At 36.0% G+C, this 17,378-nt stretch overlaps 1 protein-coding gene across 1 annotated transcript; it reads right to left on the minus strand.

Annotated features, from left to right (window-relative positions):
* Positions 1–1,395: 1,395 nt before the first annotated feature.
* On the minus strand, positions 1,396–4,173 carry LOC131031141 (trans-cinnamate 4-monooxygenase). The gene is made up of 3 exons (XM_057962181.2): positions 3,318–4,173; positions 2,828–2,967; positions 1,396–2,066 (listed from the first exon to the last, which is right to left on the minus strand). The coding sequence occupies exons 1-3, from the start codon at positions 4,124–4,126 to the stop codon at positions 1,468–1,470; spliced, it is 1,548 nt and encodes a 515-aa protein (XP_057818164.1). The 5' UTR covers positions 4,127–4,173; the 3' UTR covers positions 1,396–1,467.
* Positions 4,174–17,378: the final 13,205 nt, after the last annotated feature.

A 17,378-nucleotide genomic window follows, 5' to 3' on the forward strand; every position in this document is an offset into this window, starting at 1 on the left:
ACAATACCATCTCATGTATTAACATACATCTTATTGAAAGGCATTTAACATTCTCCGTGGGTACATGGTGAGACAACCATTGGACATGGAGATGACTTTCTATCACATTTCAAGGTGATTGACCTTGGTGGGTCTTGTGAGAGATCATCCAAAAGCATGTCACACAAAAATAATAGACCATGCCACAAAGTATGTTAGTCAAAGCACATTATAATATATAATGATTGTGATAACTATGAGTAGGCATAGTATGGGTCAAAATGTTTATTAAAATATCAAAAAGATGAATAAAAAGATGAACAAGATAAAACAAATATCAATGATACATTAGAGGTCAAAAAGTAATTCAAAATAGATTGGTGATATAAATCAAATATCAAAAGATAAATCAACAAAGTAAACAATCAATAGTCAACTAAATTACAACATTATAACCTTTTTCCAAGGTGCTAATAGGATAAATATATGACGATTTATGTCTAATGTGGGGAAAGATGTATCTTGCAAAGACAAACAATGGATGAAATAGGAAATTTGGATGATGGAAAATGATATAACAACAATATATTATCCACGTTGATGATTAGGTATTGATTTGATATTATAATCACAATGTTTTGAGTATGTAGTGCATGTGATGCAAATGTTTCTATGTGAGATTTATTGATGAAAAAGTAGAATGGGAGTCATGGGATGTAAAAAGTTATAAATAGGATGAGGGATGAAATTGTTTAAGCATGCATAAAACTTATTTATTACAAAAGGGATCAAAAACCCTAGGTCATATGGCACATCTAAAGATTTGTTGAAAAGTAGGAGGTATTCACTTGTCGCTAGTCAAAAACAAAGGATGAAATGTTATGGGTTGTGTATTGGGAGAGGATGACAAAAAAGAAGTTTAGGGCAATATTTTTTGAAAATAAGGAGATTCTTTAGTATGTCATGAACGCACGGGCTATAACCTAAGTTCACTAAGTGAAGCCCCCGTACTACACCTATACTTTAATAAGTTACAACAAAATCTTATGCAAATGCATTAAGTTTTAGCCAATCTAAAAAACCAATTACAATTGAAAAGTGTGTCCTAATACCAACATTCTTAATTCTTAATACCAATTATAATTGAAAAAACCTTTCGTAATGCCAAACTATAAACTTTTTCACTTTACACCTATACTTTTAGAAATTACAACACAATCTAAATTGAACGCTTTAAATTTTAGCGAGATCCTTTCTTAATACCAACACTCTTAATCCTTAAATAAAATAAAATTGAATACACCCACGTTGTATAATTGTAAAATTGAATACACCCACATTTAAAAAATTTGTATTTCACATGGTCATATGATAACTTAGAATGGACAATTTATTGAAAGAACCGGCACTCCTAGGTCCACAAAGTCACTGGCTGGCTTCATTCATTCATTCATAAAGTCTCGTACTACATTCCATAGAAGAAACGTTCTAGAACACTCTGGGCTTGGCGACAATGAGCGAATGGTTCAAAATATGAAGACTGAATTGTCCACCCTTCTCAGTAGTATCAATTTGGGTCTTCCCTGGGGGAGGAAGAAGCTCTAAATTCTGAACAAGGCGTCCAAGAGTAAGACCCAGAATGGGCAGCGCCAGAATAATGCCCGGGCAGCTCCGGCGGCCCACGCCAAAAGGAAGGTACCTGAAATCGTTGCCATTGGCCTCCGTTTTCTTCTCTTCCTCCAGAAATCTCTCGGGCCGGAATTCCTCTGGTTTGTTCCATTCCGCTGGATTGTTGGCCAAATACCAGGCGTTCACAAGGATTTTGCTCTCCGCGGGTATGTCGTAGCCGCCAAGCTTGGCGTCATGGAGGTTCATGTGAGGCACCAGCAATGGAATCGCCATGCGTAAGCGCAGGGTTTCCTTTACCACCGCCTGCAGATAAGGAAGTCGTACAATGTCTGGTTCCGTGATTTGGACTCCATAACCCAGCACGCTGTCCAGTTCTTCTCGCACCTTCTTCTGGATTCGTGGGTGGTTCACCAGCTCTGCAATGCCCCACTCGATTGACCACAGTGTTGTCTCTATCGCTGCACACGAGAATAGGCCAAATTGTCATGAAATTCCCCAAATAACAGAGAGAAGATGCCTCATGACTCACTCAAACCAAAACGATTAAAAAATCTCATCTTTTTATGTGTAAAATATTGTGGATCTGGTAGGAGTCAAATCTAGGACCTCTCAGGTTATGTGGATCCTCTTGGAGACGGCAAGAGGGGTTCGTCGTACATTTGTTGTGATTCATAGACATGAAATTTAGGGGTTGTCATGGATTGGGTAGGAGTCAAATCTAAGACATCCTATTTTGACACTAGTATGTTTGTGGACCCTCTTGTTGAAGGGTTCATTTTTGGTTTGGTGTGACTCATTTTTCAACATGAAATTTAGGGGTTATCATAGATCGGGTAGAGGTCAAATCTCAAATGTCCTATTTTGACAACAATATGTTTTGTGGACCTTCTTGGTGAAAGGTTCATCTTTAGTTTGGGGTGACTCATTTTCCAACATGAAATTTAGGGGCTATCATGGATTAGGTAGAAGTCAAATCTAACACCTCCTATTTTGACACTAGCATATTCTACCGATGCTCTTGTTGAGCAGTCCATCTTTAATTTAGTGCAACTCATTTCCCAACATGAAATTGAAAGGTTATCATGGATTGGGTAGGAGTCAAATCAAAGGCCTCCTATTTATGATTAGTTTGTTGTAGTGATGAGCAACCCATCTTTGATTCAGTGGGACACATTTTCCAACATATATTTGAGGGTTATCATGGCACTTAAGAACTCACCTGCAACGTTTATGTTCTCCACAATGTACAAGACGTTGTCCTCATTGATCTCTCCTTTGTTCTGGGCATCCAAGATATGGTCCATGGCACACTTGAGATCTCCGTTTTTCATGGTGGTTGTTGTGGTACTAGCAATATTTCTGTTAAAACAAATACAAATCCCAAAAATACATAGATTAGAATTGCACTAAAACATCAAATTTGGGACAAAATTAAATAGATCAATAAAACTCAAGTAAGCTTATACAACACTTGTTAAGCTTTGATTTGTTTAGGTGGCTCATCTCAAATCACACTAATAGGTAGGTCATGACTCATGAGAATCACATTAGCATCTCTAATAGTAAGACTCACCTATTGCTGTGAATTTAGATGAACCACCTAAGCAAATGAAAGCTCAATTAATGTGACTTTAGATAAAGCACCTTAACAAATCAAAACTTAGAACATCTCGTTAACCCAAAATACAAAACTCGAACAAAAATTTTACTTGCGCTCTTCGACAAAGTTCTCCTTGAAGAAATTGAGCCTAGTCTCCTTGATCTCTTTGCACAGCTTCAAGTACCCTCTAAGAAAGGGCCTAAGAATGGGGATGAAATCACCATAGTTGTACTCGAAGCTCTGGGCAAGGCGACTCCTCTCACCATTCAATGCCTTGAGCTTAACAAACAAGGGGTCATCCTCACTTTCAAACCTTCTATCAAACATCATCCTATACATGATGTTATACATCATGAGCTGCAACCGTCTACGTATAACAATTCCAGACGTAGAGGCCTCAGGGCGCAATCTCACATCCTCCACAACTCGTCGAATCTCATCTTCCCAAGCAAATCTATACTGCTGAACAACCTTATTAGTGAAAAAAGGAACAGTCATAATCCTCCTCATCTTTCTCCAATGTTCACCATACACAGTAAACACCATGTCCTGCCCCTTGCCAGTAAAGATATCAAACACCACGTTGCGAGTTCGAGACCCGAATTCGACCCCCTGAGTGTGCAAAACCTCCTTGGCAAGATCAGGGGAAGACACAACAACCAGATTCCGCTGACCCATCTTGAGCAAAAGGATTTTCCCAAATTTCTTGGCCAAATCAGTGAGATTCCTGTGATTCAGATCATCACCCACTTGCAACCAGTTTCCAAAAATGGGCACCACCAAAGGACCAGGTGGAAGCTTGAATTTCTTCCCTCTAAGCTTATTGACCACCACAGCACCCACCACAACCACAAAGAGAGCCACAAGGGATTTTTCTATGGCTGAGACTGAGACTGATCCTTGCTGTACGTCCGCCATGGCTGAGCTTCAATCGGATCAACACCACAAAGATGTTTTTGCAGTTAATGTAGAGACTCTATATATATACAAACATGTATGGTAAATAGTATATGTGGTAATGGAGTACGTCACCACCCACCACAGTGTGTTAGAGATGCACGCGCTTGTAGTTTGCACCTCACGGGACGCTGTAATTGACGTGTCTAGAGCTTGAAAAAAAAAGGTTTTTTTTTCATCCTTTTTGTTTTGGATTCTGAGAACCATGAACCATATGACGTTTAGGTGAAGTTTTTTTTGCCTCACCTAACGTGCTCTACCAAAATCTCCATTCCACCTACCCATTCGTTTGACCTAATCATAACATTGCTTCCTAACCTAATTTCACCAACTACCCATTTTTCTTAAATCTCAACTACTCTCAACCACAAAGTCTTCTCATGGTTGGTTGAGTAGGATATGGCCCAAACATTCTTTTAATGCATAAAATGAGGTTTTTTGGTTTATATGTGTTTCAAAATAATAGTTTACATCATTATTAATATCATAGTGATGTTTTAGCTTAAAATTGGGAGATTATATTGATTATTTATTTGGATATTATATATTATTCAAGATTAATGATTTTAATAGGCCGTGGACTATACAATCTTGTTTCTTTATCCAACTACAACGAACTAATAATTCATATTAAAAATCTGATGGCTTTGTTTAACTTTTAATCCCACAACTACTCCAAAATTAGGTATAAAACTAAAAACAATGCTTCTAATTTTGCCATGCTCAAGCTAGGAGAGAAATTTCCTTCACCTTTGACCATGAGACTTTGCGTCATCTAACTTTCTCTAACTAGAATAAGGAAATGTATTTCTTGCTCCTTAAAGGAGCTCATTAAAAATAGCCTTGAAATTTAATATTTTCAAGGGTTTTGTTAAGGCCCATTTGTAATCAGATTCCTCATGAAGTGTGTGGTGTAGACATCTAAAAATGACTTTGTATTTTCACTATGTCATCCTAACATTATTCTTCTAGCCTTTATTAATTAAATAATTTTAAATTATTTAATCAAGCTAATATTTCCTCTATTAATTAAATGATTTTATTATTTAATTAATTCATTATCTTTTTTCCTTTATTACTAATTATATAATTTTTAATTATTTAATTAGCTAACACTTCCCTCTCATAATTAAATATATTCAAATATTTGTTTAATTTTTCACCTCAAACAAATAAAATTTATATTTTATTTATTTATCTATGTATTTGGTTCATCTTTTGGTCTTTTATAATTAAATAATTTTTTTAATTACTTATTATCTAACACTTCCCTCTCAAAGTTAAATAAATTCAAGTATTTATTTAATTTTCCCACCTCAAATAAATAAAATTTATATTTTATTTATTCCCTCTATGCATTTTACATCTCATCTTATCCTTCCATCTCACCTTCTCTTAATTTTTCCCAAATGTAGATCTTGCAATTTAATCCCTACTATTGATCAAATGTGATATGAGGCATATAAATAAGATCTTCACTCATTCACTTTTTTCTAGCTAGCGTTATTATCAAGAGCACATATATCACTTTTGAGTACCTACACTATAGTCAAGTTATCAAGCATCCATTATCACTATCAGTAGCTAGCATTGTAAGAATTTGTCAAATATAGCTAAGATCTAGAGCACAATGAATAGCACAAAAGAGAGACAATAGATTTAATAAGAATAAACTGTATTCCAATCAAGATGCAAAATACCATCAAGTGGATCATTAAAATTACATTCAATGTAGATGAACTTGCTTATAAAGGCAAAGGCATATGGATATGTGAGCACATAATCATGACATGGGACTCAATGAGAAACAAGGGTAGGTGAGGGTAGGTAGGAGAAATAATAAAATATTCCACAAGAGATGGATCACCCATCGAAGGTGGAATGTAACAACAAGATAAGACTACAAAAGATGGAATTTATCCTACATACATCATCTCGATGTGCACACTTCCCTAAGTGTCTCATATCCAAACTATTATGAAATGCATTACCTTAAGTCAGCTTAAGTAAAGTGTAATTATGAGACATAATTTACACCAACACCCCCTCCTTAAGTGCAACTTAGAGGAATGAAGACTTAAGTCAACAATGCAAGATGGGTCCGAGCTAGTAGGCCATGTTAGGTACCCATGTACAAATGCAAATGTATGCAAACCAAATCAATCTCTCACAAACAAAGAAAGAGAGAAAAACCCAATGGGAAAAAAACTCTCCCCCCAAAAGAGAGATGAAAACTATACAAAAGAACTCTCAAAGAAGTAGGAGAAGGACAAAACTCCATGTGAGGAAAAATCCCCCCATAAGAGAGAAGAAGAGAGACCAAGTATCCCCCCCCTCAATGTAGAATTTGCACCAATGGTAGAAGCTCGAAACTGAATGAAGAAACTACTCCACGAGTGTTGAACAACGGTCCTCCCCTTGGGAAGAAACGAAACCAAAGGTGTATCCATGAAGTTGTTGCAAGAGACACTGAAGGTATGTTGTGATGTTGTCATTGGCAACTCATCTCCGAATTGGCATCCACACTTCATGATTTCATCATTCCGGAAGATTGAGTAAAGATTCCTTGAGTCTGGTAAGATCCGGTAAGATGAACAGGGTATTTGGTAGAGTGAACAGTATTTTGGTTGGCGAATTTATTTGGTTGAGTATTTTGCTTTGCGGATCTGGGCGATGTGTTGTGGATATTTAATTTACCGTATTCCAGGTTTATAGCGTTCAGTGATAATTCTTGTGTAAGTTAGAAGATCAGATAATCATGTTTTGGTTAGAACAGTGGTTATCAATGGTAATGTGTAGTGATTTAGTTTGCGGATCGATTTTTGCATTTGTTTGCGTGTTCTAGGCTGATTAGTCGACCTATGGGAAGCATGTGGACATTTTATTTTGGTCCGCTTAATTGTTTTTGGTTCAAATTGAAGCCAACTTGTGTACACATTTCATCTTTTGTGACATGTTCTTGAAGCTGACTTGGTGTTGACCTAAATTGGTGATGCTGATATATAAGCCATGTTTATTTGATCATTTTTGTATTTGGTGATTGTGTGGGATATGTGTATGAGTGATTGTGCATAGTTTCACATGCACAAGGTGAATATTGGTGCTCCGGTATGTTGCAGAATATCAAAACAGAGCAGTGTTGCAGAATTGAGTAAGAATATGTTTTGTGCTTAACCAGAACTATATTTAGGCATTGATGGTATGATGAAAGAATAAGTATCCGATCAACTATTGAGGGGGGGTGGGGGTGAATCAGTAGATAGAAAAACTGATACAAACTTCACCAATCTCAAAAATCAATCTCTCAAAGTAAACTTAGAACTAACAATGTAATACCTCTGTCAAGATAAAAACTCACAGGATAAACTAGTTGACTGTTACAACAAATTAACAGTAAACAAATTCTTCATATCTCAATACTTCTGGTTATCATGACTTATCAAAATAGTTAAGTAGTTAAGTGAATCAACCATGAAAACATAACCACAAAAACATTCACCACTTGACACAAATATTTTTGACGTGGAAACCAAAATAGGTAAAAAACCACGGTGAGATGAGACTCACAAGATAACTATCTGAACTCTTCTGAAGTTCACCCTATTAGGAGCCTAGCCTGTTAAATCTTTATAAAAAGTCCTATTAGGAATCACCCGATTAAGGGATTGACTACAAATGCCTTGTTAGAAGCAATACCCTGTAAGGAGTAACCTCGGTAGAGGATTTGAATAGCACCAAGCTTGTTAGAGCTTACTTGGTTAGGGGGTTTCAATTCTATTGTAATTGTTAGAAAACAACAAGAGTTTGTTGATCTGTCTGAATAACACTACACTTGCTTGATCAGATCCATTTCATGATCCTATCTACCTTTACTCTAACTATAGATACATCATCTGGTTCGACAACCACACACTCAATTGAACTGTGTCTATCTCTTTTCCAACTCATTAAACTAAACAATTTCATCGACCTTAAATACAAATCAATCAAGTTGGTAACACAACAAAACCTAATTCTCATAGAGATTACAAACAAATCGGTTCAAGTATGACCGTTGGATTACATAGAAATATTTGTACATCAATCAAGAAAACCTTGATTGCTCCTTGATCACCGCTTCATCCAACTTAGTAACTCATCACATGCTTTGCATTAGATGCAATACATTTGCTCATTCCTAGACAACTACTATTACAACAACTCACCAAAATCTCTTGGAATTGTCTTCACACAATAATCATATGTGTCATAATCATTACCATTCATCATCAGATCATAAACCAATATAACCAATTCACCAGACTTAATTGGTTAGGGTTTATAAAAAATAATAGGTAGGGTTTACCGGTTACAACAATAGATAAGGTTTACACCGGTTATCGATTCACTCCACAAATTCTTCCTACCGGTTATAGTTACAATATTACAGCAATATCAACAATATCATTATCGGTTTAATTGACATCAATGACAAAATTAACATATCATTAATGCAATCTTCATGCAAATGCCAACAATCTCCCCCTTTGGTATTGATGGCAATACAAATATCAATACCATTGATTGTTGCGTGATTGTGAATAGGAATCCTAGTTTACATTTTACATTACCAAGTATTCACCATGCTCTTTATGTCTTCAGCTTGTTGCTAGTTCTCTTTCCCATAATCACATAATTCTTCTCCCCCTTTGACAACAATGTCAAATTGAAAGTAAAACATGTAATGCCAAATTTCACTATGCATCATCAACATTCTACAACTTGATGCTCTCCTCGTGGAATAAATCAACTTCTACACCAATCCTTTTGTAAAATTCTGCAAGTAGCTCCAGGACTGATGTAATCTACATCATACTTAACTGACTTCATGAAGAGGGACAACCCCTAACTAACTTCTAAGATACTCAAAAGTAGTCTTAGGCAGAGGTTTAGTAAAAATATCTACAAGCTATTCCTTAGTAGAAACATGCTCTAAGATCACATCTTTACACTGTACTTTTTCCCTCAAGAAATGATACTTCAATTCAATATGCTTGGTTCGTGCATGCAAAACAGGGTTCTTGGAACTATTTATGGCACTTGTATTATCACATAAAATCTTTATAGATTCTGAAATATTCATCTTAAAACCTTCCAAAATGTGCCTCATCCATATATCTTGTGTACAATTCATGTAAGCTGCAACATACTCAGCTTCAGCAGTAGATTGTGAAGTACAACGCTGCTTCTTACTTCTCCATGAAACAAGTCTTCCTCCAAGAAAAAGTGCTCCACCGGTTGTGCTTTTCTGGTCATCAACATTTCTTGCCCAATCTGCATCTATGTACACCTTCAAGTCAAATTTTTCTCCATATGGATACCATAACCCATAATCAACAGTACCTTTCAAATATCTAAAAATTCTTTTGGTTGCTATCAAACGTGTTTCCTTAGGATTCTTCTAGAATCTAGCAACTATGTCAACTACATGAGCTATGTTTGGTTTGCTGTGAACAACATAGTGCAATTTTCCAATCATTGACCTGTATTCCTTCTCATCAATAGATTTGGACTCATCTTCCTTAGACAACTTACAACCTATAACCATAAGTGTCCCAACTGGTTTACAGTCACTCATGCCAAATGTCTTCAGGACCTTTTTCACATACTTAGACTGTGTGACAAAAATAACATTCTTCATTTGTTGTATTTGCAAGCCTATGAAAATTTTTATTTCTACCACTAAAGACAGTTCAAACTCATTTTTCATTTCATCTGCAAAACTGTTGCTCATGTCATCATTACCTCCAAATATGATATCATCAACAAATACTTCATTGACTAGTATTTTATCTTCTTCAGATTTGAGATATATGTTACTATCATCACTAGTTCTCAGAAAACCTATCTTCATCGGATGTGTATGAAGCCTTTCATACCATGCTCTCAGTGCCTACTTTAATCCATATAAAGTTTATGCAATCTGCATACCATGTCTTTCTTATCAGTCAAAGCATAACCATTTGGCTACTCAATGTATACTTCTTCTTCTAATATCCCATTCAAAAATGCAAACTTAACATCCATCTGGTATACCTTGAATTTCTTGTGTGCTGCAAATGCAAGTAAAGTTCTGACACCTTCTAGTCTTGCCACTGGTGCAAAATTCTCACCATAGTCTTCTCCTTCCTCTTGTGCATAACCTTTGCAAACCAACCTAGCTTTGTTGCAAACTACAACACCATCTTCATTCAACTTGTTCCTGAAAACCCACTTAGTACCTATCACATTTTTATTTACCGTTCAGAGTACTAGGGTCCATGTGTTGTTCTTCTCAATTTGATCTAATTCCTCCTCCATAGATTTAACCCAATGAACATCACCAAATGCTTCCTTAGAAGTTCTTGGTTCAATAGTGGAGATCATGCAAGAATTCTCTCTAATTCTTCTTATGGTTAGTACTCCAACATCCTTATCCCCAATAATCTGTTTAGGATTGCAATTCAGTCTCACATATATTGGAATAACATGTTCATTATCTTCATGTTCAACTTCTTCATTATCATCATCTTCTTTTGAATTTATTTGTTCCAGTTGAACTGGTACATCAATATTTGCTTTGCTGGTTTTAGATTTCACAGTTTTTGGTTCAAAAAACAAAATGCAAGGATCTTCATCCCTTTCCTCTAAACTGGTTTCCTCTGAGACTTCAGGTTTTTCATCCACTCGAACATCAACACTCTCAATAATTCTCTATGTCCGGTTGTTAAAACACTTGTAGGCCTTATTCTTGGTGGAATAGCCAAGAAATATACCTTCATCACTTTTAGCCTCAAATTTTCTAATATAATCACCTCTCTTAATAAAACATTTGTTTCCAAATATTCTGAAATAACTAAGATCAAGTGATCTACCATACCAATATTCATAAGGAGTCTTGTCCTTACCTCTCTTTACCAGAATCTGGTTCATAGTGTAGACAGTTGTGTTGATAGCTTCTCTCCAGAAAGTTTTCACTACACCTCCTTGCATCAACATCATCCTAGCAGCTTCAACAATTGACCAGTTGTTTCTCTCTGCGATACCATTTTGATGTGGTGTCCTTGGTGTAGAAAGTTGCCGTTTGATACCATTTTCTTCACAATACCTAGTGAATTCCTCAGAAGTAAATTCACCACCTTGATCTGTCCTTAGACACTTTATCTTCTTACCACTCTCTTTCTCAGCTAAGGCCCTGAATTCCTTGAACTTACCAAAAGCTTCAGTCTTATCCTTCAAGAATGTGACCCACATCATCCTTGAGCAATCATCAGTGAAGATCATAAAATATCTGTCACCTTGAATACTTTTTGTTCTTATTGGTCTATAAAGATCTATATGAACCAAATCTAACAAATGTTCCACTGAAAAGGATTTTCTCTTGAAAGTTGATGATGTCATCTTTCCCAACTGACATTCTTTGTACAAAGAATTAAACGGTTTGTCTAACTAAGGCAAACCTCTCATTGTCTTGGACTTACTCACTTTAACAATGTTATCAAAGTTTATATGACAAAATCTCCTATGCCAAAGCCAACTATCATCTATCTTTGCAATTAAATAGTTGTTGACTTTAGGATTAAGGTGAAACGGGTTACCTTTAGTTTTCTTTCTATTTGCAATCAGTTCACCTTTATTGCCATAGATTTTGCACATACCATTTTTAAATTCCAATGGGTATCCTTTGTCATTGAGTTGTACCACACTTAAAAGATTATGCTTTAAACCTTCAACCTAGTAGAGATCATCTGCACTACTCTTTCCATTAAGAGAATTAGTCCCCTTACCTTTAACCATGCAGGGTGAGTCATTACCAAATCTTACAACTCCGCCATCAAATTCCTTAAGAGATAGAAATTTGCTCCAATCACCGATCATGTGATGTGAACAACCACTATCAATGATCCAATCATCAAAGTTTTCCATCCTGGATACTAATACCTTCTGGTCTGACATCTCTTCTTTAATGGATACAAACACAATGTCTTCATTAGCATCACCATCAGATTCCTCATCAGTGATACCACTATCAATAACAATAAGATAGTCTGTTTTGCCTTTACCCTTGTACTTCTTGAATTTCTCTTGTTTGTGCTCATTATCACGATTAGGACAGTTAGCAACAATGTGTCCAATCTTATTGCATGCAAAACATTTCAAAGGTAATTTTCTTCTATATTTACCTATACCTCTAGGCAACCGCTTGGCCAACAATGCTTTAGGCTCAACTAAACTGTCTTCGTCATCAACTTCTCTGTTGGATCTGGATTCATAACTGTGACTGACATCTCTACTTTTCCTCATAGATTGGTTAGAAACAAAAGCTTGAAATACAAACTCAGAGTTCTGTACACTACCATCATAACCATTTAATTCAAAAGTAGTAAGCTTGCCAATGATGGAGTCAAGAGTTACCTTAGTTTTGTCAATGGACTTCAACTCTTGAATAGCTGCAACTCAGATAGCATAGACCAGTAGTAGGGTTCTCAGTACCTTAATGATCACTGTGGAATCTTCCACTTTACCTCGTGCACTCTTAATTTCACCAACTATCTCTTTTATCCTTTGACCATACTGCTGGATATTCTCACCTTCAGCCATTCTCATGTTATCAAACTTTTCTCTTAGACTCTCTTCTTTAGCAATCTTAACATGTTCATCACCGCTATAAATCTCTTCAAGTGTTTTCCATACCTCATATGTAGTTTCAAGACCATGAACATCTACATACTCTGCATCAGACAAAGAAATGATAATAGCCTCCAATGCTTGATGATTTTCTTGTTTCTCTTTCTTTTGATCATCAGTCAACATCCTAGTAGGTGCAACATACTTAGTATTGACATGTTCCCAATACTAGCTTCCCAAACTCTTGATATAAATTTTCATTCTATCACTCCATATCCTGTAGTTCTCTATATTAAACTTCAGACCTTCCTTCTTCATCATGATCTGTAGATGTTTACCTCAAGTTGTTAGGCTTAGACCTTAGAGGACCTGAAATTCTCTGATACCAATTGATGGTATGACGAAAGAATAAGTATCCGGTCAACTACTGAGAGGGGGGGTGAATCAGTAGATAGAAAAACTGATACAAACTTCACCAATCTCAAAAATAAATCTCTCAAAGTAAACTTAGAACTAACAATATAATACCTCTATCAAGATAAAAACTCATAGGATAAACTGGTTGACTGTTACAACAAATTAACAATAAACAACTTCTTCATATCTCAATACTTCCAGTTATCATGACTTATCAAAATAGTTAAGTAGTTAAGTGAATCAACTATGAAACATAACCACAAAAACATTCACCACTTGACATAAATATTATTGACGTGGAAACCAAAATAGGTAAAAACCACGGTGAGATGAGACTCACAAGATAACCATTTGAACTCTTCTAAAGTTCGCCCTATTAGGATCCTAGCTTGTTAAAGATTTACAAAAAGTCCTATTAAGAACCGATCTTGTTAGGAATCACCTGGTTAAGGGATGGACTACAAATGCCTTGTTAGAAGCAATACCCTGTAGGGAGTAACCTCAGTAGAGGATTTGAAAATCCAATCTAATGGACCACCTTGTTAGAGGATTTGAACAACACCAAGCTTGTTAGAGCTTACCTGGTTAGGGGATTTGAATTCTGCTGTAATTGTTAGAAAACAACAGGATTTTGTTGATATGTCTGAATAGCACTACACTTGCCTAATCGGATCCATTTCATGCTCCTATCTGCCTTTACTCAAACTGTAGATACATCATCCGGTTTGACAACCACACACTCAATTGAATTGTGTCTATCTCTTTGCCAACTCATTAAACTAAACAATTTTATTGACATTAAATACAAATCAATCAGGTCAGTAACACAACAAAAACCTAATTCTCATAGAGATTACAAACAAATTGGTTCAAGTATGACCGTTGAATTACATAGCAATCTCTGCACATCAATCAAGAAAACCTTGATCGCTCCTTGATCACCGCTTCATCGAACTTAGTAACTCATCATGCGCTTGCATTAGATGCAATACATTTTCTCATTCCATAGACAAAAACCATTACAACAACTCGCCAAAATCTCTTGGAATTGTCTTCATACAATAATCATACATGTCATAATCATTACCGCTCATCATCAGATCATAAACCAATATAGCTAATTCACCAGACTTAATCGGTTAGGGTTTACCTATTACAACAATAGATAAGGTTTACACTGGTTACCAGTTCACTCCACAAATTCTTCCTACCGGTTACAGTTACAATATTACAACAATATCAACAATATCATTACCAGTTTAATTGACATCAATGATAACATAACATATCATTAATGCAATCTTCATGCAAATGCCAACAAGCATTTGTTGATGCTACTTCATAGTTCAAAACACATTGTAATCTCTTAAAAACATTTGTAAGGCAGTGAGCCTTCAAGGTTGTAGCCCTTTCTTGTAATTTGAGTAGTGAGCTCTAAGCAATGTGCTTGAATGCATGCACATTCCCTTTATGTAATATTTCTATACTTTTAGCAGAGTATTAATATTGGGGGTTTGAATCCCACTGTGGTTTTCCCTTAACTGGTTTTCCATCTAAAAATCTTGGTATTATGGTGTTGTTGATCCTTTTTTTATGTTTCTGCATTTTAATTTCAATCATATGCATTAAGTGGTTTAATGAACAAATTGTCAAAATTAAAAATTGCAGAACACTGATTCACCCCCCTCTCAGTGTTCTTTGATTCCAACAATTGGTATCAAAGCCTAGTTCCTCGGAGGAAGCCTAAAAGCTTGAGTTTAATTTGGGAAGGTGAATCAATGGATTCCTGTAGTCTTAGAAAGTAGCTAGTTGTTGCTCTTGAAGATCTTGATCATGCAAAAGATGAGAACTGGTAAGTGAAAGAAAATCTCAAAGATGTTGAAGAATACATTGAGACATTAAAGGACCAGTTGAACAAACCAAGGGAAAAGAGAAAATAACTTGTTGATCAGCTTAAGAAGAAGGAAAGTCAGAACATTGACGAAGAAGCCTTGAGGGAAAAGACAAAAGAATGTGATAGACTAGCTAGAGAGAATACCGTCCAAAAGAATGAAATGGAAGCTATTATGATGAGATTGACAAAAAAAATTGAAGAAAGGAAGAAAAATGAAGAAATTTTTGCTCAGTCCCTGAAAGACAAATCTTAAGAATGTTGCAGACTTGAGAGTGAGAATGGACAATTGAAGCTTGACCTACAAGATGCTAGACAACATGAGGAAGATCTTGAAAGGAAGATCATTCTTATTAGATATAATCTTGATGTTGTAAAAGAATACAAGGAGAAGTTCCGGATTAGTTCAACTAAGCTTGATGAAATGCTTGCAATTCAGAAGAATCCAAATGACACTCAAGGTCTTGGTTTTGAGAAAGGTGAAAGCTCCAAGTCAACATAACAGAAGAACAACTCAAGAAGGCCTCCAGTAAGACAACCTAATGGTCATAGATTAAATGGAAATTATTTTGTTTGCAATAAATTTGGTCATATGGAAAGTCAATGCAGAAATAGGATGGTCAATAATGCTTCATCTTTTACCGATCAATGTTTCAAATGCAATAAGTATGGTCATAAGGTAAATGTATGCAGAAGTATGATGAATACACTTCAAGATAAGAGAAATATTAGATGTTATGCATGTGGTATGTTTGGACATGTTGCTAGTCAATGCAGATCAAGAAGAAATTAGATGAACTTTAGACCTATGCAGGCAAATGTTGTTTACTATGCTTGCAACAAATCCGGTCACATTGCTAAGTATTGCAGAAGTAGAAATGTGAATAGGAGAGGTCTGAAAGACAAAAAAAAAAATAAGAAGCTATCTAACAAGGGAAAAGAAAAAGTTGAGGAGTGTGAGATTTTGCCAAGATCAAGAGCTTAAAGAAAAGTACAAAATATAGGACAAGAATAAACTGTATTCTCATCAATAGATAAATGATCAGATAGATGTTCATACAATGAATATGAGCCTGCATATATATGCAAGGCTATATGGATATGTGAGCACACAAACATGACATGTGGCTCAATAAGAAACAAGGGTAGGTAGGAAATAGGTGTGGTAGGTAGGAGAAACAATAAAATATTCCACATAAGGTGGACCACCCATCAAAGGTGGAATTATCACTCCACAATAAGTGGATATGATAAAGTAGTAACAAGATCACACCATAAAAGGTGGAAATTATCCCACACACACTATCCCAATGTGGCACAAACACCCAAGTGTCTCATACCCAAACTACTATGAAATGCATTATCCTAAGTAAACTTAAGTAAGGTGTAATAATATCCAAGATGAATAATTAATTACACCAACACCCCTCCCTTAAGTGCAACTTAGGGGAATACACTTAAGTCTACAATGCAACTAAGCAATGCAAGATGGGTCTTGGATACAAGGCCATGTTAGGTACCCATGTACAAATGCAAATGCAAAACAAACGAATGTAATGAAATCTCTCATAAAGTGGGGAAAGAGAGAAAATTCCAATGGGAAAAAACCCTCCCCCATAAGAGAGATGAAATATATACAAGAGAACTCTCATAGAAGCATGTGAGGAATAAAACCCCATGCGAGGAAAAAATCCCCCCCATATGAGAGAAGAATAGAAGCTAGGAAGCCCCCCCTCAATGTAGAATCTGCACCAATGATAGAAGCTCGAGAATAAATGAAGAAACTGCTCCATGAACATCGAACAACATTCCTCCCCTTAGGGATAAACAAAACCAAAGGTGTATCCATGAAGTCTCCCCAATCATGAAGGGAAGATGTAGGAAAAAAAATCATGATGAATGAAGTCTCTGAAAACTTCTCAAGTGTCCCCATGTCGATGCTGAAAGATACCCCTCCAAAGGTGGTAAATTGCTCCACACTACTGAAAAAGGCACTCCAAGATCTAGTGGAGATGAATGTAGAACAAGTCCCAAAGACTCACATGTCTCCTCTAAGGATAAAGAGACCTCCTCCAACTGTTGTACATAAGAATCCACAATCATGTCAAGCTCAAAAGAATGATCATGTAGAGAATGAACCAGACAGCCAGAGTGTTCCCTCATTACAATCGAAGAAGGATCATCTTCATCAAAGAGAAGATGAATATCATCAATGATGTCTCCCAAATCTGCAATGTAGGATTTGACAAACAAACCTAC

Source organism: Cryptomeria japonica, chromosome 7 (genome assembly GCF_030272615.1).
Source record: "Cryptomeria japonica chromosome 7, Sugi_1.0, whole genome shotgun sequence".
In the NCBI taxonomy this organism is placed as follows: Eukaryota; Viridiplantae; Streptophyta; class Pinopsida; order Cupressales; family Cupressaceae; genus Cryptomeria; species Cryptomeria japonica.